This window comes from Propithecus coquereli, unplaced genomic scaffold (assembly GCF_000956105.1).
Source record: "Propithecus coquereli isolate 6110/MARCELLA unplaced genomic scaffold, Pcoq_1.0 Scaffold35, whole genome shotgun sequence".
Classification (NCBI taxonomy): Eukaryota; Metazoa; Chordata; class Mammalia; order Primates; family Indriidae; genus Propithecus; species Propithecus coquereli.
In genome coordinates, this window is record NW_012149174.1 from 3,809,145 (window position 1) to 3,835,759 (window position 26,615).

The 26,615-nt window shown below is 43.7% G+C and overlaps 1 protein-coding gene across 2 annotated transcripts in view; it reads right to left on the bottom strand.

Moving 5' to 3' along the window:
• SCML4 (sex comb on midleg-like 4 (Drosophila)) overlaps positions 1 to 26,615 on the bottom strand; it is a 93,064-nt gene that overhangs the window by 44,246 nt on the left and 22,203 nt on the right. Inside the window, exon 2 of one of the 2 annotated variants that reach the window (XM_012651174.1) lies at positions 8,584 to 8,798. The exons of the other annotated variant lie outside the window; for it this stretch is intronic. Within the exon in view, the coding sequence (XP_012506628.1) occupies positions 8,584 to 8,739 (156 nt within the window). The 5' untranslated portion in view covers positions 8,740 to 8,798. The remainder of the gene's footprint in view (positions 1 to 8,583; positions 8,799 to 26,615) is intronic. 2 annotated transcript variants of the gene reach the window in all.

Below are 26,615 nucleotides of genomic sequence, written 5' to 3' on the forward strand. Positions count from 1 at the left end.
AATCCTAGCACTCTGAGAGGCTGAGGTGGGAGGATTGCTTGAGGTCAGGAGTTCAAGACCAGCCTGAGCAAGAGTGGGACCCTCTCTCTATTAAACATAGAAAAAATTAGCTGGGCGTGGTGGTACATGCCTCTAGTCCCAGCTACTCGGGAGGCTGAGGCAGGAGGATTGCTTGAGCCCAGGAGTTTGAGGCTGCTGTGAGCCAGGCTAATGCTACTGCACTGTAGCCCCAGCAATGGAGCAAGACTCTGTCTCAAAAAAAAAAAAAGAAATTTTTAAAAGGTGGTATGTAATCAGTTGAATTTAAATGAAAATGACTGTCTAAAACAATTCTAATTATGTCTTAATGGGCTAAAAAAGCAAAAAGAATTAAAATGGATAACAACAATAACATATAAGTGAGAAGGATAAATGATGTTAAAATCTACTAAGATCCTTGTATTATCTAGGAAGAAGCAAAGGTATGGTTAACTTTAGAAGACTCTAATACATAAGCATACTATAATTTCTAAAGTAGCCGTTAACGCAACAGAAAACAGAGTGTTTAACTTCCAGTGAACAGAAAATAAAAATTATAAATAAAATAATCATGGCTGGGCACAGTGGCTCACACAGTAATCCCAGCACTTTGGGAGGCCCAGGCGAGAGGATCACTTGAGCCAAGGAGTTCACAACCAACCTGGGCAACATAGTGAGACCATCTCTACAAAAAACAAAAAAATAAACCAGGCACGGTGACACGCACCTGTAGTCCCAGATACTCGGGAGGCTGAGGCAGGAGGATCCCTTGAGCTTGAGAGTTCAAAGTTGCAGTGAGCTGTGATTGCACCACTGCACTCCAGCAGCCTGGGCGATAGAGCAAGACTCTTTCTCTAAAGAAAAAATAAACTTCAAAAGAAGGCAGAAAAGACACGTAAAAGAACATATTAATAGAATGGTGGGACTAATAGAAAACAAAAACTATGATATAGATTTAAATTCAAATTCATTGATAACTTCTTTAAACAAACATGGACTAAATGCCTAGTTAAAAGACAAAGATTGTCATACTGGATATTATGGGTTGAAATATGTCCCTCAAAAAGATGTTGGAGTCCTAACCCCTAGTACCCAGTGACTGTGACCTTATTTGAAAATAGGGTCTTTGTAGATGGTCAAGATGAGGCCACTGGGCTGAGTCCCAATCCAACATGGCTGGTGTCCTTACGCAAAGAGGAAATTTGGACACATGGGTAGACACATACAGATGGAAGATAATGAGAAGACAGAGGGAAAAGCCATCTAGGAGCCAAGGAAAGGCTGAAAGTGTCAGAAGCTAGGAGAGAGACATGGAACAGATTCTTCCCTAGAGACTCAGAAAGAACTGATACTGCTGACACCTTGATCTTGGACTTCCAGCCTCCAAAACTGTGAGACAATAAATTTCTGTTGTTTAAGTCACCTAGTTTGTTGTATTTTGTTACAGTAGCCCTAGGAAGCTATTAATAGTACACCAGAGTTTTTAAAAATTGCACTCTCCCTCCTTTCCTTCCCCTCCTGTTATGGACTGTGTCCACCCCCACCCCAAACTTGACCATCTGCAAAGACCCTATTTTCAAATAAGGTTATAGTCGCTGGGTATTAGAGGTTAGGATTTCAATATCTTTTTGAGGGACACATGTTGAAGCTCTAACTCCCGATGTGAAGGTATTTGGAGGTGGGGCCTTTGGGAGGTGATTAGGTTTAGATGAGATCATGAGAGTGGGGCCTCCATAATGGGATTAGTGTTCTTTAAAGAAGAGGGAGAGAGACCAGAGCTCTCTCTCTACCATGTGAGGAATGAGAAGGTGTCCATTGCCAAGAGAGCCCTCACCGAATCCTGCTGGACCTTGATCTTGGGCTTTCCAGCCTCCAGACCTGTGAGAAAATAAATTCCTGTGTTTAAGCCGCTTGGTCTATGGTATTTGTCATGGCAGCCCGAGCTGACTAATGCGCCTCCCCATCCCTACTTAAGGAAGGATAGCCTTGTCCGTGTCGCTGCCCATAGCTTTCCTTGGGGACACATTTCTCCATTTCTCACTCACACTCTTTCTTCATTCAAGGCTCCCTCAGGGTTCTGAGGAGGTGCTGTGGGGAGCAGCCTTAGGGGAAATTAAGTAGCTCACTATGTCCAATCTCAGACTTCAGTCTAAAAACTTGCCTGTTGAAAATAAAAATTGGTTCCAATAACAAGAAGTTTGTGGCCAATGACCTAATTTCATTCCTGGGAGTCAGCCCATGATTGGTTCCATTCATACTGTTTTCCTTCTGCACTTGGGGGAGAGGTGGAAGGACCCACGTCCTTTGGCCTTTGAGGCCTGCTGTGGTCAAATCTGGGTTTCTATTAAGTCATCTTTGCACTAAGACTTCCCTAGGAAAATAAAATATAGCTCCTGCATTACAATGACAGCAGAGGGGCAGGAATGGAGGTGGGAGGGAAATGGTCCAGCCTTCCTGTGCCTTTCAGAGCTGCAAAGGAGATGAGGGTAGGAAGAGAATGCTGCCGCTTTATCCCACCAACGCTTTGTTGAGTTCAGGTTCTCTTCTGGGTCTAGGGATGGGCTGAAACTGGTGAGGAAGTAGGGAGTGCTGCTGCTCTACCTGGGGTGGGGAGAACAGTCTCACCTCCTCCTGACAGAGGAGACAAGGAAGCCAGTATCCCATGGGTACCAGGAAAGAAAAGGAAGAAAAAGGAAAACAAAAAATACCATCCCTGAATAAAGTTGAGTTCTGAAAAACAGATCGAGCTATGAGAATTATTTAAGGGAATGCTCACTGTGCCCTCTGACCCAACAATCTTTAGTAGAAACCACATGTTTCAAGGACTGCTTGGTATGACTGGGTTTCTTACAGAAGCTGGTGAGGGGGCTAAGCTCCGTGCACCAGCAGCACAGATTGAAAACAGCCACGCTGACGTGAGCACAGGCCGCAGACATCGGGCCCAGGCATTCCATGCTCAGCAGAACTCAAAGCAGTGGGGCGCTGGAGCCGGCTTAGATTTGGCCATAGGAGGGGACTGTTAAATTTTCAGAACTATTGCAAGTTGATTGTTAAACACAGTCATTATGAAAATTAGAGTGTATATATTTATAAATTAAAGTTCATTAAAAACAAAAGTAATAGATACTCAAAACTCATCACTTTCTCATTGTTTTACTGTTGCGTCTGTATTTCTAAGGATGCGCTGCTTGCTGTACATCTTTTCCCCACTCCATGCTCAGGGAAATCACACAGATGGCTCAAAAATTGGCCGTGTTGGGAATATTTGCACCTTGGAATTTGGCAAATGCTGCAAATTAGGGCTGGATTTATTATTTGGTTGATTTATAGACTTAAGAAAATGATGGAGAACATGTTTAAAAGGCAGATTAATCTTGAAAGTGTGTCATGTCTGTAGTTGTTACATTGTAAATAGCACAAAAAACTGAAATTCTTTTTTGTTTTTAAAAACTATTATCCTAGCTGGGGGCAGTGACATGCTCCTATAGTCCGAGCTACTCAGTAGCCTGAGGCAGGAGGACTGCTTGAGCCCAGGAGTTCAAGGTTGCAGTGAGCTGTGATCGCACCTGCGAATAGCCACTGCACTCCAGCCTGGGCAACATAGCAAGACCCCCATCTTAAAAAAAAAAAACTATTATCCAATACAGCAGTCATTCACTCTCTTAACAAACAAGGGAAGCTCCAACATACCCTTTCACTGTTTATCAATACATTCATTTCACTCCTTAACATAAATGAAAATATCAGCTAACATTCATGTCAGAAAAGCTACACTCAGAGTGCTGGCTGTAAAACATCCACCAGCATACCACAGCTCCTGCTGAGCCCTGCTCCTGACCCCTGCTCCAGCAGAGTGTCGGGGGCAACAGAAGACACAGCAGAGAGAGTCCCTACCCCACATGCCACACAACGTTCAACCCAAGAGAATGGCCCCTGCCTGGTGACAGTGTCATCATTTACCCCACAGGTCACAGATGGCATTCCACACCTGCCATCGGCAAGAGAAGGACCTTGGAAATGGGCACAGGAAGAGTTGCTAGGTAGCCACTGTCCCCATCCATACTATTTAGCGACGTGTGGTGTTCATAAATGCGGCTCCAAGGCAGTACAACATCTGATCACCGCAGAAACAGTGACGCCAATTCAATGGTTCTAATGAAGACACACATTTTAGAAAGCAGCTTTAAATAAATGTTAAGACAAACAGACACCCTTTCTACTTAAGTTTGAACATTCTCTTACTTGAGATTTTTGTGAACTTGACTTCCTTGTTACACAGGGCCAAGAATACCTACTTTTTGGGCACAAAAAAAAAAGGACGACAATGAGAAAGAGAGAACAAAACAATTCAAAGTACTGAAAGATTACAAAATATTGTATTTATCCATATTAATTAGAAAATTACTTTATCAAGTGAATTTTCCAGTTAACAGAAGACTTACGTTTTAACCGTTTTGTTTTTAATACTTCAAGGATAATATCCTTTCTAGAACAGGCTGCACTTTTCTTAACTCATTAAGCAGAGCAGACAGGACATCATCTACTCTTTCTTAAATGTGGAAGCGTAATTGCTAGTCTGAACAATAACACCAAGAGATTGCTGAGGTGTACAGGGCTTGGTTCCTTCATGCCTAAGGCCTGCAGTTTTTCTGACTCTCCCCTCACTATCAAACTACCAAGGATTAAATAAGAAAATACACATACAGTGCTTTCACCCAGAGCCTCAAACATAAAGGTGCTCGATAAAGGTTATGTGTGACTATTGTTGTTATTAGTATTGTGATTACCACATACTGGGGACATACGGCTATTTTTAAAAGTCAGCACTTTTTTGTTTCTGCTTAAATCAAAATCCCAACCATAAAGACACAGAAGATGGAAAGCCCACTATTTGGAGACATTATCATCAGCTGCTCTGCAGAACAGAAGCCAGGATTTGTCTTTGGTGCAGATCCTCTCTGTCTCTTTAAAAAGACCTCAGTGTCATGACATGTAAGGAAAATCTACCTGTTGATATTGGAGATTTTCTGAACTAAGGACCTAAAACCAACATCAGATGATTCAAACTGAGAGGTCAAGATTCTGTGTGATAATGAAGAAGGATCTTTTCATGGCAGTCAGAATATGGCTCTTCATAGAACACAAGATGTTAAGAGGTTTTGCTGTCTTTGTCTGGGGTCAGAGGGGGCAGTAGAGCCATAAGATATGATGCTGTCCCTGCCTGGGTGTGCCCCAGCAATGTGGCTGCAGGCCTGGCACCCAGGGGAGATGGCCAGATGGGCCCTGGGAGGGGCCTGACCTATGAACTCTAGAGTACTGACATCTGACTGCTAGCTCACCCTTCCTTTTCTGCCTGTAATTCACTTGTGCTATCCTCAAGACTCAGAGAAATGTGACTTAAATGTCACAGCCTGTGTTAACTCTTCTTGAGTCTCGAAGGGAGGTCTTGGACCAGAGGGAGTTCCCACATGTGCACAGTGGTGACTGGCAGAGCAGCTGTGAAGCACCAGGCGAGAAGTGGCAAATGTCAAGCAGCACAGCCCTGTGATGCAGTGAGCATAATGAGGTACTCTCAGAATCCCCTGGGGAAGAGCCTGCCAAAGGCTCAAAACTGTGCTATTTTACTACGATAATATTACCGATATCAATATATCATCATAATAGTGTTATTATTGCTATAACAAAATTATATTATTTATTATCTTATAATATTGATAATGTTATTGTTATATTCTTTGATTGTTCTCTCTTGTTAGTATAGTATTATCATATCATTACAACAATAATTGTCATTAGTCTTGCAGTATTTAGCTCTGTGTGCAGCTTTCCCTGCCAAAATACCTTCCCCTTCAAATCTAAAGCTACTAAAAAATTAATACCTTTTGGCACAATCTGGATGGAACTGGAGACCATCCTCCTAAGTGAAGTTATCGCAAGAATGGAAAAACAAACACCACATGTGCTCACTATTAGAGTGGAACTAACCAATCGGCACTTCCATGCACAGATGGCAGGAAAACTTAGCGGAAATCAAGCACATGGGAGGGGTGGAGGGGATGGGTGAAATCACACCTAACAGGTCTGATGCACACTGTCTGACTGATAGACACACTTACAACTTTGACTCAAGCAGTACAAAAGCAATCCATGTAACCAAAAAGTTTGTACCCCTGTAATACTCTGAAATTAAAATTAATTAATTAATTTAAAAAAACAAATCTAGAGCTACTCACTGGCTGTAGCTGAGCTTGTAAGAAACACGTTTACAATAAAGGCAAACAGACTCTGGTGGACAGCTTGGAAGAATTTTCTTAGTAATAGAATACAAAATCTTTCAGGATAGACCAAGATATATCTTATTTCACTTGGTCAGGATTTTTTTTTTGACAACTTCTGGCTCCCTAACTGTGTCCCAGATAGTTAAAATTGCCAAATTAGTTGCCATTTGGTAAATGGAGTGAAACTGTACAGTTTCCTTGCTGGCTTCTTCATAAAGTCCTTTAATGATAAAATGAGATGTCAGGGTCTAGGAAATTGTCAAAAGAAAACTAAGGAGACAATAGATTACCAACTTCATTTTGCCAATTAAGAATAGCTTTTAAATTACCAAATCCTATTAGCATACAACACATAATAAAACAAAGAAACGTTTTACCACCAAAATAGTAGGAAACAGATATTTCAGAATAAAGGACAGTCTTTTAAGTGGCATCATTTTAACTTTACGGAAACTTTCAGAGGGTTCTTATTCTCCTCGTGTCATCATGGAGGGGTAGGAACTTCATGCAGATGGGTAGCTGGTTTGGAACACTTTTAGAACACTAAGCCGGTAGCTTGGGAAGCTGTCTGGGAGCTGTTGGCCTAAAATTATTTCCATACACTTTTCTAAATATGTGGGAAGTGGATTCAAGGAAGAGCTGTGGCCTGTTGACCCCAGAAAAGAAACTGTGCGAGGCAGTGGGAACAGACCTGCCTGCTGTGTGCACAGCCCGGGTTGTCAGCCAAGCAACCCAAATGCTTTCTTCCCGATCTGAGGTGTCTCTGGGTGTTAGGAGCACTGAAAACTGCCCTTTTTAAGAGACAGGAAAATTGCAAAATCAAGTTCATTCCATGGAGTGAATTTCCATTCTTCCTGGCCCCAGTAATGCTGGGTCTGTTGGTAATTTTCATTCTTGGGTCACAGCCCCCAGGAGAGTAGGAGACAGGCCAAATAGGAGAGAGAAGTTTTCAGTGTGTTTCCTCAGACCCTGGATTTGCTTCCTGGATCTATAAATGGAAAGGCTACCCTCCTCCAGCCCTCCCGATACAATTCCCAGGCTCCAGCAACAGCGCAGGTAGTTGAGTGGGTAAGACCTGCCCTAGGCCAGCTTCAGAGATATAATTCTAAAGCTGGCATGAACACGAGAAAAAGGAGGTTCTCTTTGTTAGAAAAATAACCAATGACAGAAGATTTTACCTTATGAGATGGCTGAGTAAAAGATCCTTTTGCTAAAACCGATGACCCCAAAATAATTTCAACTAACCTTCCCCCACCTACTGTTTTTATTTTCCAGCATTTGGAAGAACTGCGGAGAACCGAAAGGGTAAAGGTTGAGTTCATTACCAACTCTTCCAGAAACTGTCTTTCTGATGACCTGAAATCATTTCCATACATTTTCCTAAACATGTGGGAGTTAATTGCCAATTTGCATTTGGGTTTCAGTATTCAGGTCTCAAGATAGAAACATAAGCCTTTATTTCAAGAAAAATAAATGAGGGAGAACTTCTGAAGCTCATTTTCAAATGCCTGAAAGGCTTGTGGAGAACAAGCTTAATCATTTTTCTTCTAGTAGCCTCTTCAAAAACGTCTTAGAGAAGACACTTTCCCTTGGGTTGGAGTTGGTTTATGGTTGTGGTTACATCAGAGGATTTATTCTCCCCTCCAGCCTGTCCAAATCATTTTTAATTCTTAAAAGGGTCACAGGATTTTAATTTTGCCTTATATGCCTCCTTGCAGCCAAACTTGACGTCAGCGCCTTTTATAAACGGGAAACTGTGAATTAACACCCTGAATTTTCCTTACGGTCCCCTGTGTCGAGGCTCTGTTCAGGAAGACTCCTCTGTCCTTTGCTGCTGGCCTGCCAGTCTTGTTCAGTTAAATGTCTCAGGAACATCATCCGCTTCTACTAACACAAATGACGAATGAGTTCTGCAAAGTGGCCTTGAGAGCCGCCCGGGTAGGAACAATTGGGGGAAAAGCTCAGTGTCTGAAATGCTAATTTAGATGCGAGGTTTAATAATGTGTGTTTAGCTATGACCTTAAAATCTGCTCGCCTTACAACTTTCCCCATCTGGTGTAATTTGCTTTTTCCACTTGTAAAAATGCACACGACAGCATGCTTTATGTGCCACGTTGTCACAATGAGGCCTCGCCTGTCATATGCTTCATCGAGACACACTTCTTTCTCATCCTGTCTCTCCCAAGTTCCCAAGCTCCCAACCTGCCATTGCGTTTTGCAGCGGGGTTCTGCCCACGCGCCCGTTCCCCAGCCTGACACCACCGCGGAGGAGATGATGGAGCCGTACCTTGTGCCCGGGTTTCCGCCCTCTTTTCTTTGGCATCTTCACTGCTGGTAAAGAACCACCTGAAGCAGAATAAAGGTGATGAACTGCCATCTTCATAGGTGTGGAGTGAAGTGGAGGTCGGCCTCGCTTTCTCCCCGGGATCCTCTGAGACTGCATCTCTGCTGGTGCCAGTCCTACAGAACGAGGTGACAGATCGCTCGCCGGCAGAGGAGGTGCTAAGGTTAGCACCAGACACAAAGCAAAGGTGCTAAGGTTAGTCCAGACACAAAGCAAAACAAAAACAGAAGTGTTTGTTGGGTTCGCGAGGCAAACATGGATCCTGCTTGGTGATTTGGGCGATACCTGCCGCTTACTGAGGGGGAAGGCCCAGTGTGAGGGAGCCAGGCATCACCAGGAGTATTTACAGTGTTATGGGGTCCTGGGGGAGTTTGCTGGTCCCCAGTACAATTTCAGGGATGGTGAATTTCCGTGGTGCTGTAGTAAAGTGGAGAATATACTGGCTTGGTAGATGAAAACAATAGATTCCCGGCCCCAAACACAGCTGATAACATCACCAGAGACAAGATAACCTTGTGTCTCAGTTTCCTCAGTGAGTTAAACTTTGAACTGATATAATAATAGTATTAAATAAAAACAAAACCACTCTCTCAAATTCATTCCTGTCTCTTTGTTTGGGTTATGAATTGTTCTTACCACTTTTTCCATTGAAATAAATTCAACAATACAAATCAATTGTACTAAAAGTTGATGATGTCTCTCTGTCAAAATGTGAAGAGAGTTTTACATACACAGATGTTCATTTTAACATTATTTAGAATTGCAAAAATAAAATGAATACAACCCAATAACAAGCAATGGGAGAATAGTTCATATATCTACAGAAGTAAACAATCAACTAGTTAAAAGCCTGTAACAACACTCTGAATAACATGATATTGAGTGAAAAAAGCATCACAGATAAAAACGACCCCAACTGTGCAGAAATGTATATGGTCAAGAAGTGGAGGCCGGGCGCAAGGTTCACACGTGTAATCCCAACACTTTTTGAGGCCGAGGCGGGAGGATTGCTCAAGCCCAGGAGGTCGAGGTTACAGTGAGCTATGATTGGGCCACTGCACTCCGGCCTGGGTGACAGTGAGACCATGTCTCTCAAAAATAAAAAAGTGGAAGGAGACATGTTAAAATGCCACCAAGGCAAAAATGGTAGAAATATGGGTAATTGTTCACCAGCTGCAATCCTTTGTACAGTTACTCCACATGCTATAATGAATTTAGCACAGCATCAAAAATACGATTATTAAGAATTGCCTAAATCTTGAAGCAAGAGGTAGTTGATTAACTCGGACCCAGAGAACATAGCGGTATCATGAGCTCAGGTGTCAGATTCCTAAAATGTTCAGGAATTTGACGACTGCGGCAGAACTTTAGACTTTAATTCAGGGGTGATGTTAGGTGATATAATTCATTTCTAAGGATTAGTGGTAACTTCCCATGGAAATGAAAGATTTTTGGTCAAAGGGCTGCAGAAGGAGTTGGGAAGGGCAATGAGAGCTGTCCCTACACTCTGGCCTAAGCAGTACCACAGGGACTGGATTGCTTTGCTTAGGAAAGAAAATATAAGATAGTTGAAATGCTTTAAAACATGATAGGGGAAATTTGGGGAATCCTTTACAGATTTACAGTCACTTTGTTAACTCTCTGAATATTAACAGTATTCTATCAATAATCTCGATTGTTTTTTTTTTTTTTTTTTTTTTTGAGACAGAGTCTCACCGTGTTGCCTGGGCTAGAGTGCCATGGCGTCAGCCTAGCTCACAGCAACCTCAAACTCCTGGGCTCAAGCGATCCTTCTGCCTCAGCCTCCCGAGTAGCTGGGACTACAGGCATGCGCCACCATGCCCGGCTAATTTTTTCTATATATTTTTAGTTGTCCGCTTAATTTCTTTCTGTTTTTAGTAGAGACGGAGTCTCGCTCTTGCTCAGGCTGGTCTCAAACTCCTGAGCTCAAACAATCCGCCCGCCTCGGCCTCCCAGAGAGCTAGGATTACAGGCGTGAGCCACCGCGCCCGGCCCAATAATCTTGATTGTTCTTGGAAAATCATTGTAGTAAACAGAATTTTAAAGTATAAAGTTATTTATTGAATGCACTGTTAACAGTTCAGAAAAATGACCAGATGATTTGGATGTCAATTTTTCCAATTCTTGTGAGTTTAAGAAAAATATCCTATCTCACTGACTCTAAGATGCATGTTTTTTCACACTTTGACATCTCTGAAATCAGCGTGTACCATACAGCACTTTAAGCATGTCAGAATTCCACAGGGAGCACATTTTTTTCTTTCTTAGTAGTATATAAAAGAATGACATGATATAATTAAAGGTATCTTAGAGTCAATGAATTCTGATCAGGGAACATAAACTCATTAACACATAAACAAAAAAAAAATCATCTTTTAAACTGGGCTTCCTGTTGTTTTATTTCTCTCTCTCTGTTGGGAGGAAAAACTAGGACTTGTGCTACTCTTTGCTTCTTGCCTTCCATAGAAGCACATTCATCTTAGAGAGTGTGAAGGACCTTTCCAGGCAACAACAACTGATCAATGAATTTCATGCTAATGGAGCAACAAGGAACTGCTATTGGTGGAATACTGGGTGCCACAGTTATTGGGGAAATATTCAGAGACAGGAAGTCTTCCCACAGTTTTCTCAACTCACCACACCTGGATGACTGCATATTTCATCCATTAATCCCCAATTGCTCATCACAAATAAGTGCAATTATAAGGAATAAGAAAAGACTATTAAAAATTGAAGAGGTCATTTTAATCATGGAAATTCTCTAAATGTCTCATTGAAATAATTTTAAAGAGTCGGGGGAGAGCACTTATATAAAGTAGTTGTTTAATTACAGACCCAGACACTTTGGAAAAGATGGTGGCAAAAGTACAGATACCCCAAAATCTCCCTTTCCAAAACTAAGACATGAACAAAAAAGAAAAAATAACATATCAATACTAAGAATAAGGAAGAGTCCCAATCTTGGAATGCAATGGAAACAAAACAAATGGGCTTGTTTTGTCTGGTTTTGTTTTTAGGGTGAAAATAACTGTGGAAGATAAACAATGGAAATGTATCATGTGTTTAAAGAAAAGTTCAAAACTAATAAAAAAGGGAAATATTCAAAGATATATTAAGAAAGAGTCTTCCAAAATGAACAGTTCCTCTGTGTCTTAAAAAAATTTTCTTTAAGAATGAACAACAAATCCTAATGAAAACAATACATTCAATGGAAAAGTAAAAAAAAAAAAAAAAATTACAAGCATTTAGGCAGAACAAACAGGTCATTACAGCGAGAAGAATGAACAGGCTAGTTCTCTTTGGCACCAGTAGCCAGAAGATAAGGGCATCATCATGGTGGCCTTTTTTACAGTTACTTATAGTTGTTGCCATATTTCTACCTACTACAGGCCTTTGCAAAGGTAGTTCCCTTTGTCTGGAATGCTCTTTCTCCCCCTCTAGTTTACTCCTTTCCTTCTTCATCAATTAGCTTAAGGAAGCTTGCCCTGACCTCATTAGGGTTTCCGAAGCTTATTTGTCCTCAGCTGAGACACAAACCCTCTGCATGTGCAGTATCCACCGTGGAGCATGGACAAGGGAAGCCCAGAGGAACATAAAGCTTACATGACCTGCTGTGCCTCTAACTTAGGAGTTAGCTGACTTCTGCCAGCATCCATGACACTGGGGCAGGCTAATTTGTTTGCTTTGGAAAAAGGTAAAATCTCAGATGCTTCACATCCTTTATATAGATTTAATAAGAAGTAGAAGGACTCAAATGAAGAAAATAATATTTTTAGAAATTCTACTTACGCCCTTAGATAAGACTTGAATAAGTAAAAAGATTATTCTATTATTGGACAGATGGATATTTTAAAAATATAATTTTCACCTAAACTAGTCTATAAGTTAAATGGCAATCATATTAAAAATCAGAGGTAGAAAAATAGTATAAAGAGAAAAAGAAACGATGAGTGAATGATACCTATTCTCTGAAGTTTCTGGTGGAAATTTTTGCTTCTTTAAACTGCCTGTGGTTTTCTTGTTCTTTATGGTTCTGGTTCCTGAGCCACAGAACTTCACTGGCCACTGAGGTAACATCGCAAACAAAAGTAACAAAAAGGCCAAAAGGTCTTTATCAGCAAAAATATCAGAGCTCAGAAGAACGTGCATAAACAGATGGGGATGGTGGTGCTTCTCCTGACCCCTGAAAGAACCTGCTGTCTCCATCACCCGCCTTGACGTCACCTCCGTCTGGGTGGCAGCTGGGTTACTGTCCTTTTCTCATAGATTTCCTGCATTTCTAAGGACCTTCGAAGACCTGGAATGCTGTCCAAAGACATCCTATCCATAGATACATAATTTAATACAACCAAATTTATAAAACACCCAAGAACTCCCGAAATCCTGGAAGCATATAAAATATCTCTGAATTTCTCTGCTTTCAATTGCAGACTTCTGTGAATACAGACTGCCTCAGTTCGATCAGATTTGGAAACCATGTTGAAGCAAAGAACTTTTAGTAAACGTTAAAAGATTCTGTCCCAAGAATAGCTTAATCATCCAGCCTCTAAATCTCCAAGTGATAGCCTTTAAGCGGTCGTCAAATCCTGGCTTGGCATTTTAAATCAAGTGATTTGCCGCGGGCTTCCTATGTCTCTGTCTCCTTATCAAAACAAGGCTTGGGCCGGATGCGGGGGCTCACACCTGTAATCCTAGCACTCTGGGAGGCCGAGGTGGGAGGATTGCTTGAGCTCAAGAGTTTGAGGCCAGCCTGAGCAAGAGCAAGACCCTGCCTCTACTATAAATAGAAAGAAATTAGCCAAACAACTAAAAATAGAAAAAATTAGCCGGGCACAGTGGTGCATGCCTATAGTCCCAGCTACCTGGGAGGCTGAGGCAGGAGGATCGCTTGAGCCCAGGAGTTTGAGGTTGCTGTGAGCTAGGCTGATGCCACAGCACTCTAGCCTAGGCAAGAGAGTGAGACTCTGTCTCAAAACAAAAAACAACAAAAAAACAACAACAACAAAAAACAAGGCTTGGCTAGAAGCACTACAACTGAAAGCAAGAGAAATTAAGGTGTGTTCTGTGAATGTGGGTCTGACATTTTAGCTGTTAGCCTTGCAGATCTGATACATATAAACCAAGGTCTTGGCTAATGGTGCTTCATCAAGATAAACATCAAAAAATGACCAAATCCAAAGCATACTTTAATCCCATGGGGCCATCGAGTCATCCAGGAGCTATCCTGAGACATTTGTTCATATATTTACTCATTCATTTACTAATTCATCCTACAGATTTCTGTTGCATATGCAGTGAGGGTCAAAAACTATGCTTGGGCACTTGGATGACAGCTGAGAGTAAATAAGCCACATCTCCTGAGATAGTCACCGTCTGCGGAGAAGCAAACAAGTAGAGAGGCAATAATAATATGCAAGATAGATGGCCTAACAGAAGTTTTGTATGAAATGCTATTAGAACACCAAGGAGAAAAGAAATCAGTCCTTTTAGTCAAGTTGGGAGGGGTGAGGCAGGAAAAGCATAAGATGATATCAGCGCTAGGATTTTCCCAGGCAGAACAGAGCAAGCTAACATCACAAAGCTGCTGACAGAGCCAATATGTGCAGGGATGTTTGGTGGTTCGTGGAGAAGAGGTGGGCCAGCCAGCCCGGAAGCAGGATCAATGGCTTCTGTTGTTTCTAAAAGACTTGAGAGGAGGTAGTTGTTACAAGGAAGTCTAGTTTCCACTGGACTGTAAGTTATTTCCTTCTATTACGTGCATGGAATGGGTCCTGACTTTGGTGTAATGTTCTTTCTCACTGTGATTTCAAAAACACAACTGGAATCCTATCTTCTCTCGAGCTGGGGCACCATATTAACCTCACTGTGAGCCACTGTCTCTAGTGTTATTCTTCTGCCAGCAGTCTTGTACATACCCGAATATCACGCCTCTGCAGGCTGCTTAGGACGGTGCATGAGCTGGTTTCCAAGAATAAAGAAGCACATTGACATCTGTCTATGATTCCACCGTTCTCCAAGGTAGTCCAAGCCCTCCGGCTTCAAAGACCTTTCCACCTCCACACACTGATCTCCCAACCCTTTGCCACCTATTGCAGGCACCATCAGTTTCATCAAGCACTGATTCAACGATGGTTTATATACAGTAGTTTCTCATTGTTTTGTGCACATACACGATATCTGCACATTCCTGGAGGCCAGGGACCCTTCTTCACAGTCCTGGTATAGTGCTGCACCCACAGAAAGTCCACCTGGCCCCTGTGCTGGGGCAACCTGCTCACCACCGAGTCTAGCCCTCCAGCTAACAGCCCACTGCTGGAGGCAGAGGTGCCTTCATATTTTAAAATTTTGGATAGAAACATATCAATATAATAGAATGCTGTGATGGTCAATGAAACCTTCTCACCATAAGAAGAATAGGGCCACCAATATAACCTATTAAATTTAGAAAATAAATCCCTTCATACAGATTTGTTCCCAATTCTGACACTAAAATTTGGCCAACAGAAGCCAAAGCCAACACTCATCGTGTACTCATTCCTAGCACTCAGGTGTTGCTCTCTGATACTGCACTATAAATAAAACCAGGACTTCTTTGAGATAACTGGTTCCATATTTTGGGGACAGAGAAGGGTCAGGATTAGCTTGGAACATCTTATTATTACCAGAACGAGGATAATTTTAAGAATATCGAGGGGTGGTGCTAAGAGGACAAAGAAGCAAGTTGTAACAATTTATGAATCAATAATAATAATAGTAATGTAGTGAATCAAAATAAATTGTGAAAGGCAACGAGTTGTTTGATACTCAGAAGACTCACATAAGGTGCACCAAACTGTAGTTGCAATTGTTTTAATACAACAGAAAAGTGAATAGAATAAAATTTAATTTAGTTTAGCTGCTTTTTTTTCCCACTGTAATAAATTTTCTTTTTATTTATATAAATGTATAGGGTACAAGTTACATGGATATATTGCATAGTGGTGAAGTCAGGGCTTTTAATGTACCCATCACCTGAATAACATAAATTGTACCCATAAAGTAATTTCTCATCACTCACCCCCTTCCCACCCTCCACTTTAGTTCGTTTTACTAAGTATGGGAGAGCTTATGTATAAGTATTCTGTTCCATTAATTAAGTTCTGATGTGCACTTGTCTCTTCCTGTCTAAATAGAGAAGGGTAAATACAGAGAATTGAAAATAAGCCAACTTGTCCTGAAAAAAGAGAAATTGACCCAGGAACAAAAAGGACTGGTTAGCCCCAGTTGTCCCACATAATCGCCAGGTAGAAAGAGGATTCAACAGAACGTTCAAAGGTGATGAAGCCATCAGATGTCTCTAGAGGAGTTGCAATGTGCAGACTTGTTCCTCCAACCCGCAGATGAAGCTTCTAGATGTGCTAGTAAAGTGTATGGAGAATTACAGACCCAAGCACCTCCTTCTCCGCAGGTAGAACTCTCAACACTATTGTTGGTGGGCTACAAGGAGCTCCCCAGGTCCTTGTACTGGGCCCTCTGTGGCGAGGGAAGACTCTGAAAGCCCGTCGAGTCCATTCCACCTTGGCTGAACCTACAAAAGCTACCACCACTCCCAAATGCTGGAACCTTCCCTGCCCCCTGTAGAGGTACAGCAGCCGGAGTGATAGAAAACCCAGACTCATATATTTAAGGGGAAGGAGGAAGATATGTAAAGCAAAACCAGGGAATATGCACACTGAAGTAGAAAAAGCACCTGTTCCAACCTGCAGGATTTGGGAAAACTTTGTAACATTTGTAAGCATGAGAGACAAGCATGCCGCAGAGGTAGGAATGCTTTACTGGCTGAGCAGCTACTCAGCTGTACCTAAATCTACCTGTTTTCTGGGACCCACCAGTCCCCTCAGCCAGCACAGGAAGAGGAGGGAAGGCTGCTTCTAAGAAACTCCAGCACTGCGATCAGGCACACTGGCCTGGAGATGCCCGTGAGAAGGTGAGCTCAGGGAGCAAAGGAGAGCAGGTGCCAGGCCCTAGAGGGACTGGCTGTGCCACCTCCTTGTTTCAGGTGTCAACTCCTTCTTTTAAAATCAAGTCCTCACATCGACAGGGCTTACTCTTGAGGTGGCATCGTCCCAGAAGACAGCACCCTGGAGGTTCCACGTGCCGGGCCTTCCCTCAGCTGCACCCCTCACCTTCCCCTGCTCATCTCTTTACCAAAGGGGGCTGCCCCCAAGCTGCTCCCCCAGTTCCTGTGACAGCTGGCTGCTGGCCGGGTTTGCCCAAGGGGAGGTACTGCTCTGAGTTTGGAGGGCTGTTGGAATGGGTGAAGACAAGGAATCTATCCCCCTCTCTTTGCTTTGCTAGGTCTCTGCCAGGAACTGCTTTTCCTCTGCGGCTCGAGCTCCCGCTGAACAGGCCCACAAGGTCCCAAGCTCTGCTGGGTGCCCTGGCACTTGCTTCTGCCGCACCACCTCCTCAGTCTGCCCCTTGAGCCTAGGGGTGGCTGCAGCCACAGAGGCTGTGACTGAGTGCCCAGTCTCCTGTTTTCACTCTTCCCTCACTGTGCGACCATTTCCTGCATTAAATACTAAATAGATTTCCTACTTAGACCCCAACTGACAAACGTGAGAAGGACAGCATCTGCCTGCCCATTAGACAGGCCAGTTAATGACGGCACAGAAAGAGAAAACCTATAAGAAAGGCTCCTTGGGCAATTCCCTATCTTTCCTGCTATTTCAGATGATGGAGTCTGTCTCTCTGTGGCCACACCTGGAGATATGCCCACAGGCAAAACATACAGGTGGAGAGCAAAGAGGGAGAAGATGAGGTGCTCTCTGCAGTGGTGTGGCTGGCGGAACCATGGATAAGGGAAATGAGAATGACCTTCGAGATAAATGTTTAAGTTTGCACAGTGGCATGTATAGCATGCTCTCATATGTGGGTGAGGAGGATACATGCAAATATATACTCATCTATACATGTGTATACATTTATAGATGCACAAAATATCTCTGGCACTGTTTTCATGATGGCAGCATTTGTCTTTTGCTTGAGTCCTAGGGGATGGAGAGAGAAAGGGATTTTTCTCTGCATACTGTTTCCTAATTTTTGCATTTTGTATATTTTCAAAAAATAAAAGCAGACAAACAAACTCAATCTAAATGCATGTGTGGCTCTGACATCCTTGGCTGTCACTCAGCCGGGGCCAGCCACACTAGCCTGCAGGAATTGGGGTGGGTGAGGCGCTCCGGGCCCTGAGAGATTGCAAGTCACAAGCCCATGTGCAGGGCTCCGTTCATCGTGTCCCATGGTAGGTGCATCTGCGCGGACCGTGCCTAATAACCCCAGTGACCGGGCTGACCAGCAGCCCTGCCAGTGGGCGTTCATACCTCTCCAGGCATGGAACTAGGTGCTAATGGAAATGACTCCGGGGCCAGGCTGCAGTGCTGGCTCTACCCCTAACCAGCTGAGAGAAGGAGACAAGTCACTTACCCGTCCTGGGCCTCAGCCCCCTTATCTGTTCAGGTTTCACTCTCTAAACTCCCTGTCAAGACAAGCAGACAGATGTGGCCAGTAAAGAGGCAACAAACCCTTTTCAGACTCAGTTTCTTGCTGACACAGACAGAAAAAGCAAGACGAGCGCCAACTCCCCATGTCCCTTGTCCCACAGGACACTGTAAAAACAAAAGGGACTAGGTGGCTGCCATACGAGTGGTGTGGCACCCTGTTGTTAAGGAGCAGTTTTATAGCCCTTGGTTGTGCCTTTAGGGCAAAGCGGAAAGCCTGGCAACTCATCAGCATCAAGGAGGCAGCGAGAAACTGTCTAGTGACAGCCCCCTGGGCAGACAGGGACGGAGTGGCCAATGCCTTATAGCAGCCCCTCAGGAGCCTCCCACACTCTCTCGCTCTAGGAGGCTCACAGGGCATCTGTCCGGACCTTGCCTATGTGGCCAGTGTGGAGATGTGCAGGGTCTCCCGGCTGCTGCGGTAGAGCCAGTCCCCTACACTCCCTCCTGCTGTTGGGAAGCTGAACACTTAGTAGGGGAGAAGAGGGATTTGTACCCAATATGGCAGGAGGACGGTTCTGAGGCAACTTGTATCTCAAGGATGAGGACCACAGAGTCCAGGATGTTCAGAAAAGAGGTCCTGAGGGTCTGAGGTCTTCCAGAGACACAAAGCAACCAAGGGAAGACAGAGCCCGGGGCACACGCAAGCCTGACACCTTCCCTCCAGCTCACCCTCGCCAGCTCCTTGCAGCCGGTGCTCCAAGGGAGCCTTTGGGCGCTCCCCTGTGCTACTGAACCTGGAGGACACCTAAGCTGAAGTCTCCCCTGTACGCAGCCCTGGGTTCACATTCCCCTACCCTAGCTCATTCCGGAAGGTTTTCATGGGCTTGGACATAATAATGAAACTGACCTGCTTCTTCTGAACCGAAGGTACAGTGAGCACTCAAGGTAAGCGAGTTGAATCACGTGTCTCAGAAAACTCTAATTTGTTCCCCCACTCACAGTTTTGTCTAAGGCTGGAGTCAGAGAAGTGGTGTTACTTGATCTTTGCTCAGGTATTCAAGACAGAGTTCTATCGGCATCAGTTTCTGCCCCAAATGTGAGTCCTTTCCCCGTGGAGCCATCTTCAAAGACTTGTGTTCTTCAAGGAGGTAGCGTTCCGGAGCTCCCTCCGAAAGCTCTGCCTGGAAACTGCAACTTGGACAGAATTTTTCTATTCGACATCCTTCCCTATGGCTGCGATTGAACCATTTCCATCACAGCACCTACAACATGTTACTCCATGTATTTTCATCCGTGTCCATCTCCCCCAGTATGCTTGAGCTCCTTGAAGGAGAGTCTATGTCTTCATCCATGTATCCCCTCCCAGTTCGGTGTCTGGCGCACGTTAGGGACTTGACAAATGTTCATTGAATCAATGATGAATGAATGAATGAATGAATGAGCAGTGAACCAGCCCCTCTTCCAGGACCCCTGCCACTCCCCAGCATGGAGGCATCAGGATCCCGCCCAGGGCATTTGTCTTTTATTGTTTAGCAGTGGCCACCGGGCTCAGAATTCCACCCGTGGAGCACTCAGTAGCCACTTTCCAACAACAAGAAAGACACAAGCACATCACATGCTGTGAAGATAGGTCTTCACCTACTTCATTTCCTTTAATTTTCACCATGGTTTTGAGATAAGCGTTACTGTCCTTGGATTTACAGATGAGGAGCTGAGGCCCAGAGAGGTTATGTGAGATCACCCATTAGGGGACAGAAGTGAGATTCCAACCCCCAGCTCTTTGCACAATTCCTACAGCTGTCTCCCTGAGTCAGCCTTGGATAGAATCACAGAAGCTGGCAATGGAGCCAGCTAGGGGACAGGAGGGGAACCCGACCCTTCAAGCCACATCTTCACGTCTCTGTGGGCTATGAAGAGACAGCACTGACACTAAGTGAAAGCTTAGACGGTATAAGGCCGATAGAGCAATGCAGTTATGTAGTCAGTGCCTATGACATACAGAATTGTTCCACAAATTTTTTGAAGATTGCTCAAGAATGATTGCGGACAGTAGTAAGGCAGCGCTAGCTGGAAGACACCTGTCTCTGCTAAGGAGGCAGTGGCTGTGACTTTCTGTCATTCAGCCTCAGAAATCACTTTCTACAGTATGAGGAAAGGCACTTTAGAGAGCAGCTACAAGTATTTCTTTCTCTTTTTTTTTTTTTTTGCAAACCACTATTTCCTGTTTTGTTCTCTATTTATACTTTACATTTAGTTTTGAGAAAGCACTCGCTGGTGGTTAGGTGTTTGGGTTGTTTCTAGTTCAACCTTTATCTACAAAGCAAACTCCCCTTTCAAGGTGATTTTTTGTAATATAAACAAACTGTAGACCTAAATTCTTTTCAGAGACTTGGCTAATAAAAAACCTTAAAACCTCAACAACAGAGCAACAAGGTTCATATAACACAAATCACAATTCTCTGAGTCAGCATCTCACCAGGTGGGAATCCATTCCCACTCTTCCAGGGCAGCGCTGCTTTAGACAACGACCTTTCCAACACAAACACTGTCACACACATTTTTGGGTGCATAGTTGTTCATCCTGAAGTACAGAAATGTGTAACTATATCTTCACTACAATACTTTTTGAAAAACATTGACGTATCTAAGGCACTTTGTCTGTTGCCTCCAAAGATGATACACAACAAGCTCATTTATTTTTATTTGCCAAGCAAAAGAAATATACCCAGATGCATTCAGACAATACCACGCTTCTCATCTCTTCCTGCAGAGCATCACATCACCCCTGTCTCCCACCTGGATGACACTCACCTCATGGGAGTGAAGCTGCTATGACACCCGGGCACCAGCAGGGGTTCCAGAGCTCTCTAGAAAGCTGGGAGGCTGGGAGGAGAGGCAGGGTACTGGGTGCCCGACACTCATCATCACTGTCTGTACCTGCAGTCACTGTACACTGGTTCCCTCTTGTTTCTTATTTCACAAAGAAAAATCTCAGGGTCTTCCAATATTAGGGACATAAATTGTCTCTGGGCCTGAGAATAGATTGGGTGAAGGGGTGGGAGCCCAGAGCAAAGAGATTGGAAAACTCTCCCCCAGTGTTTGCTTCTCTAACTCACAGGAACAAAAACAAAATGCAGCCTAATTTGCTTCTGATCATCAAGGACCACGAAGGCTTCTCAGTGGTCCTGGTAAGTGCTGTCGCAGCATCATTCTGCCAGGACACGGTGGGCAGGTCACTGCTTCTCTGGCTGGTGTCCCCCAGTGGCCACCCTTGCATAGCCTGTTGGTCCCACGGGCTTCATGAGTACCTTAAGACCAAGGTCAAAAACAAATTCTTAACTCTCTAAGGGAAGCACAGGCTAGGATATAGCAGTCAGGGCTGTGTCCTTACTCATCTCTTCTCCTTCTCTCCTTACTCATCTCTAATCATTTGACAATATTTTCTGGGGACCTACTGTGGTCAGACACTGCTCAGAGCACTGGGGATGTGAAGATGAGCCCACAACGATCCCTTCCCAGACACTTACAGAAGGAGGGAGGAGTCAGTTTGTCTCCTCAAGTCCCAGCCCCTCCCCCTCCTCCCTCCCCCCTATACACACAAGTCCCCTTCCAGGTGGGTCCTACTGGCATGCTGTGGGGTGCAGACAGAGCACAGCTGAATTCACCATGTCCTGCGTCGTTGACACATAGCTTCTCAGTCTCAGTCTCCCAGAATTGCTCTGAGCCTGGTGTACATTGGCAGGTCACCCAAGAAGAAGCACCCACTGCACACACTTAGCCCAGACAAGGATGGTGGCCTGTAACTACAAAGACGGAACCTGTGTAGATTACACCTGCCAGCCCACAGCAAAACTGTCTGGTCAGCCTTCCCTGACCAGCCCCTTCTTCCCTTGGAGCACGCCACCCTTGGAAGGAAGACCTTGTTGCTACTTCCCTCACACTGTGTCCCCCGTGCTGTGGGCACTGTCCCTGGTACACACAATTACACACAGGGCCCAGCTCACAGGACCAATAAGGCAGCAAAGAGTGGATGCATAAATGAATGAAGAAAACATATATCCATGCATATATTATTTTGTTGAATTCTCCCTGCAGGCCTTTAAGGTATTATACAGATTATACAGATGAAGAATGTCAAATCTATAGAGATGGCAGCTCAGAAAGCATCCAAGTCTTGCCAGAGGTCTCACGGCTAATGCCTAACCCAGCCTCTCTCAACCAGCACCTGGTTAACAAGAGGTTAGCTGCCGAGATCCAAGGAGTGTCGTCTCCCAGGGCTTTTGTTTCTGGCTGGCGGTGGGGTGGGAGATGTTGCATTTTAAAAGCTGACTCCTCAAGACCAAAAAGTCAGGAGGCCTTGCTGTCACCCTGAGACAAGTCAACAATATTATTACCATGCTATTTGACCTGGCTAAAAGCTATGTGACCTCTCCTGGCATACGGTGATTCCCCAGCCAATATGATTTGATTGACTCAAAACGAAAGGAGGGAGAGAGCATGCAACCGTACAATTGTGGACTTCCGCTTCTTTGTTGCTAAAGGAAAGGTCAAAAAAGGAAAAAATAATGACCCTTTTGTCCTGCTCCCTCTCCAGTGGGTTAGCAGTCGGCAAACAGGGGCTTACTGGATTATTTTCTAGATCTTCTCCCCTTCCCAAAGGTCTCCCAAGGCCACGCAACAGCAGTTAAATCAATTCTTAATTAGCTTTCAAAGTTTACCTTTTGAAAATCCATATCTATATGAATATTTATTGGGCACTTACTAAGCGCAAGGCATTAGTGCCAGGCCCTGAAGATGCGAAGGGACATCAGGACAAGCATACAAACAGGAAGGCACACGCAGCCATTGGGAATGTCAGTTGAGGACAAACGGTCCATACTTAATGCAGGAACCAGGAAGGAAAGGCTCACAGAGGTCAAAGCACAGAACCAGCCGAGAGAGTCACAAAAAGCAAATTAAACAGGGATGTGTTGTTGGGTTAATTTTTAATTTTCACAGCAGAAAGAACAAGGATGGAATTAGCCTACTGCTTAGAGAATACTGGGGAGTTAGCAAGTGACAGGGAGACACCAGGACTGCTCAGGGACTATTTATATTTGGGTTTAGTACAGAAAAGGGAAGGAGCTCAAAGTGCAGGCAGCAGACAGGCGATGAGAGATGGGGGCTAGCAGGGGCGGTTGGAGGGAGGGGCAGAGATAGTGACAGCAGCCCTCACTGTAATGAGCTCAAATCCCTCTGAACTCAGACAAAGCGAACCCTCGAGCACAGCAGGAGTTTGCAGTTAGTCTCTGAGCTGCCTCTGGAAATTTTCTGAGAAATCAAGGAAAGAAGAGCAGTACTAGAAGAGCAGGGAGGGCCATATTTATCATTATTATTATTATTATTATAGAGACAGGATCTCTCATTCTGTCTCCCAGGATGGAATGCAATGGTGCAATCATAACTCACTGTAACCTCAGACTCCTGGGCTCAGGCGATCCTCCTGCCTCAGCCTCCCGAGTAGCTGGAACTACAGGCATGCGCCACTATGCCCAGCTAATTTTTAAAACGTTTTGTAGAGAAGGGGTCTCACTATCTTGCCCAGGCTTAGTCTTGAACTCCTGGGCTCAAGCGACCCTCCCACCTTGGCCTCCCAAAGTGCTGGGATTACAGGCATGAGCCACTGCACCTAACCCAGACAGGGGCCTATTTTATCCCAATTTTCAAAACAGGATGGATTCTGAATGTGAATAATCAGTTACACAACTGATTATTAAACAAGCTAATAAGCACTTACTAAAGAATGTGGTTGTTACTAATATTGGGACATTGACTCCCTAAAAGCAAATTACAGTACTTTAAAGTTTAAGGCTTAACCTAACTAGCTTTACTTTGGGGGCAGGAGAGGGGGGATACACAGGTTGGAGATGAGAGGAGTGCTATACCATGGGCCATCTTGAATGCTGCAAAGCATTTGCCCAAAATTTCTCCAGATTATTTCATGGTGACATGCAAGTAGTAACATGTTAGCAGAAGGATAAATCTGTTGGGTAGAATCATAACTAATGAGACGCCACCACACAAGTTGCATGACTAATGACAGCGCCAATCTGCAGATCGTCTCTAGTGGCATGCCACAGGTCCCTAGTTTTGGTTATATTCTCTCCACGACAGGGATGAAGATTTGGAAGGCAGGCCTATCAAATAAGCAGATGACATAAACCTCCGAGGGCCAGCTAATGCGACGGACTATAGAATTGCAATTCAAAAAAATGTAAATGGGTAGACCAAATCGATCAGATAAAATAGATAAAACATCATTCACAAACGGACAGGAGAGACTTGACAAGAAAGTCTTCCTGTGTGAAAAAGATTTAGGAATTTTTGTTAACGACGAGCCTTATTTAGATTATGGTGTGGGCCATTTTATCAAACAGCTCATGGGAATACAGAGTGTATGGTGCTTGCATCAAGGGAAACAATCACTCCATTGTCCACAGAACATCTGGAGCTTTCCAGTCCTTTGGGGGGCAAGAATTAAAATAAACGGTGAATCCAAAAGGAGGCAAGAGAAAGGCATATGGAACGGTCCTTTATGGAACAGTCAAAATAACGGAGGGCATTTAGCCTGGAAAGAGGTTATTCCATGTGGCACCACAAGGCAGAACCATGATATGACAGGCAGCCTCCAAAATGGCCTGAGATGATCCATCTCCTGTGTAGCCTACTCTCATGCTGCAAAAAGAATTCAAATTAGACCTGGCATGGTGGCTCACGCCTATAATCCTAGCGCTCTGGAAGGCCAAGGTGGGAGGATAGCTTGAGGTCAGAAGTTCAAAACCAGCCTCAGCAAGCGCTAGACCCCATCTCTACTAAAAAAAAAAAAAAAAAAAGAATTCAAGTTAAATTGTTAATTAAAAGGGTGATTACTCAGAATTCTCAGTGTCTGAGACCCAGTCTAACTCAAAAGTGGGAAAGAAGCAGTTAATGTTCTTTCTTATCTTAGCGCAACAAGAACTAAATGAGATCCCATGTTTTAGAGTGAGGGGGTATTTATTCTCCAGGACATAAGCCCCTGAATGTGCATGGAACACAGAACTGATCACTGGGAAACGTACAGAAGAAGCAAATACTTACTGCAAGCCGAGCAACTGCAGGACTGGACACGTGGTCCATCCTTACTGTTCTAGGAGTGTGTGTTTATGGATATGAATCAGATAGAATCCTAGTCCTTCTGCTTTCATTCTTTCGGTCACTTCTTTATAGGATAAGTGTTGCATCTTTCTACCTGGGGGCAAATCCCAAACTCTAAGAAGCCCAATTTAGTAAGAACATTAGAGCCTATTAAAATAAAAAGAAAAATATTTTCTCCATCCCAGCCATCAATCTCTTTTATTACAGTCTTATCATCAGTCTCTTGTGATATTTCATAACACGTTTTCAAAGAGTATCTTTGCTATGAGACCCAAGCAGCAGAAATAGTCAATTAAGATAAAACCAAAAGGTGTGATCATAGCAGAGTGGCTGCTACCAAGAAGGTGCTCAGTAGACACTTATTGAATTGGTTTGCACTGGATTGGATTGAATTGAACAGATTTAAATAGAAATGCTCAGGATGAGGCATTTAATAAACTTTCATCTAATTGAACCGGACTGGCAAAATGAATCGTGGTAAATTTATATCCTGGAACACGGTGCCTCTTTTAGAAACAATCATTCCCTGGTCCCAAAGCAGTGCAGGGGGGCATATCCAGGTTTCTCTGGGTATTAACAGGGAAATATCTCCAGGATTAATGATTCTGATATAAAACTACAATAAGAAGTAGACAATGAATATGTACAGTTATTTCATTTATATGTTATCCAAGTTGCATACAACAAAGCATATATTTACACACACACACACATATATATATATATATCTTTAGAGCACATTTTGTTTAGTTTATTGATTCAAATCTATCCGCATGCACCAGACAGATGGTTGAATACTTAAACTTTATTCTTTAATAACCTAGTTAAGTCATATATGTATTAGTTTCCTAGCACTGTCATAATTACCATAAACTCAGTGGCTTGGAGCAACAGAAATTGTCCTCTCACAGGAGTCCAGAAGTCTGAAATCAAGATGCCAGCAGGGTTGGTTCTGCCTTGAGACCCTGAGGGGTAACCTGAGAATCTGTCCCACGTCTCCTTCCTAGCCTCTGGTGGTTACCAGCAATTTTGGGCATTATTCGGACAGCAGCTATAGACATCACTCCAGTGCCACATGGCCTTATTCTCTCTCTGTGTCTCTGTACTTCCTCATGGCCTTCTTATACTGACACTAGCCATTGGATTTATGGCCCACCCTAATTTATGACATCATCTTAACCAGTCAGATCTGCAAATATTCCCTTTCCAAATAAGTTCACATCCTGAGATTCTAGGTGAACATGAATTTTGAGGAGGACACTATCCAACCCAGTACAAATAGTATGCATCGGCCTTTCA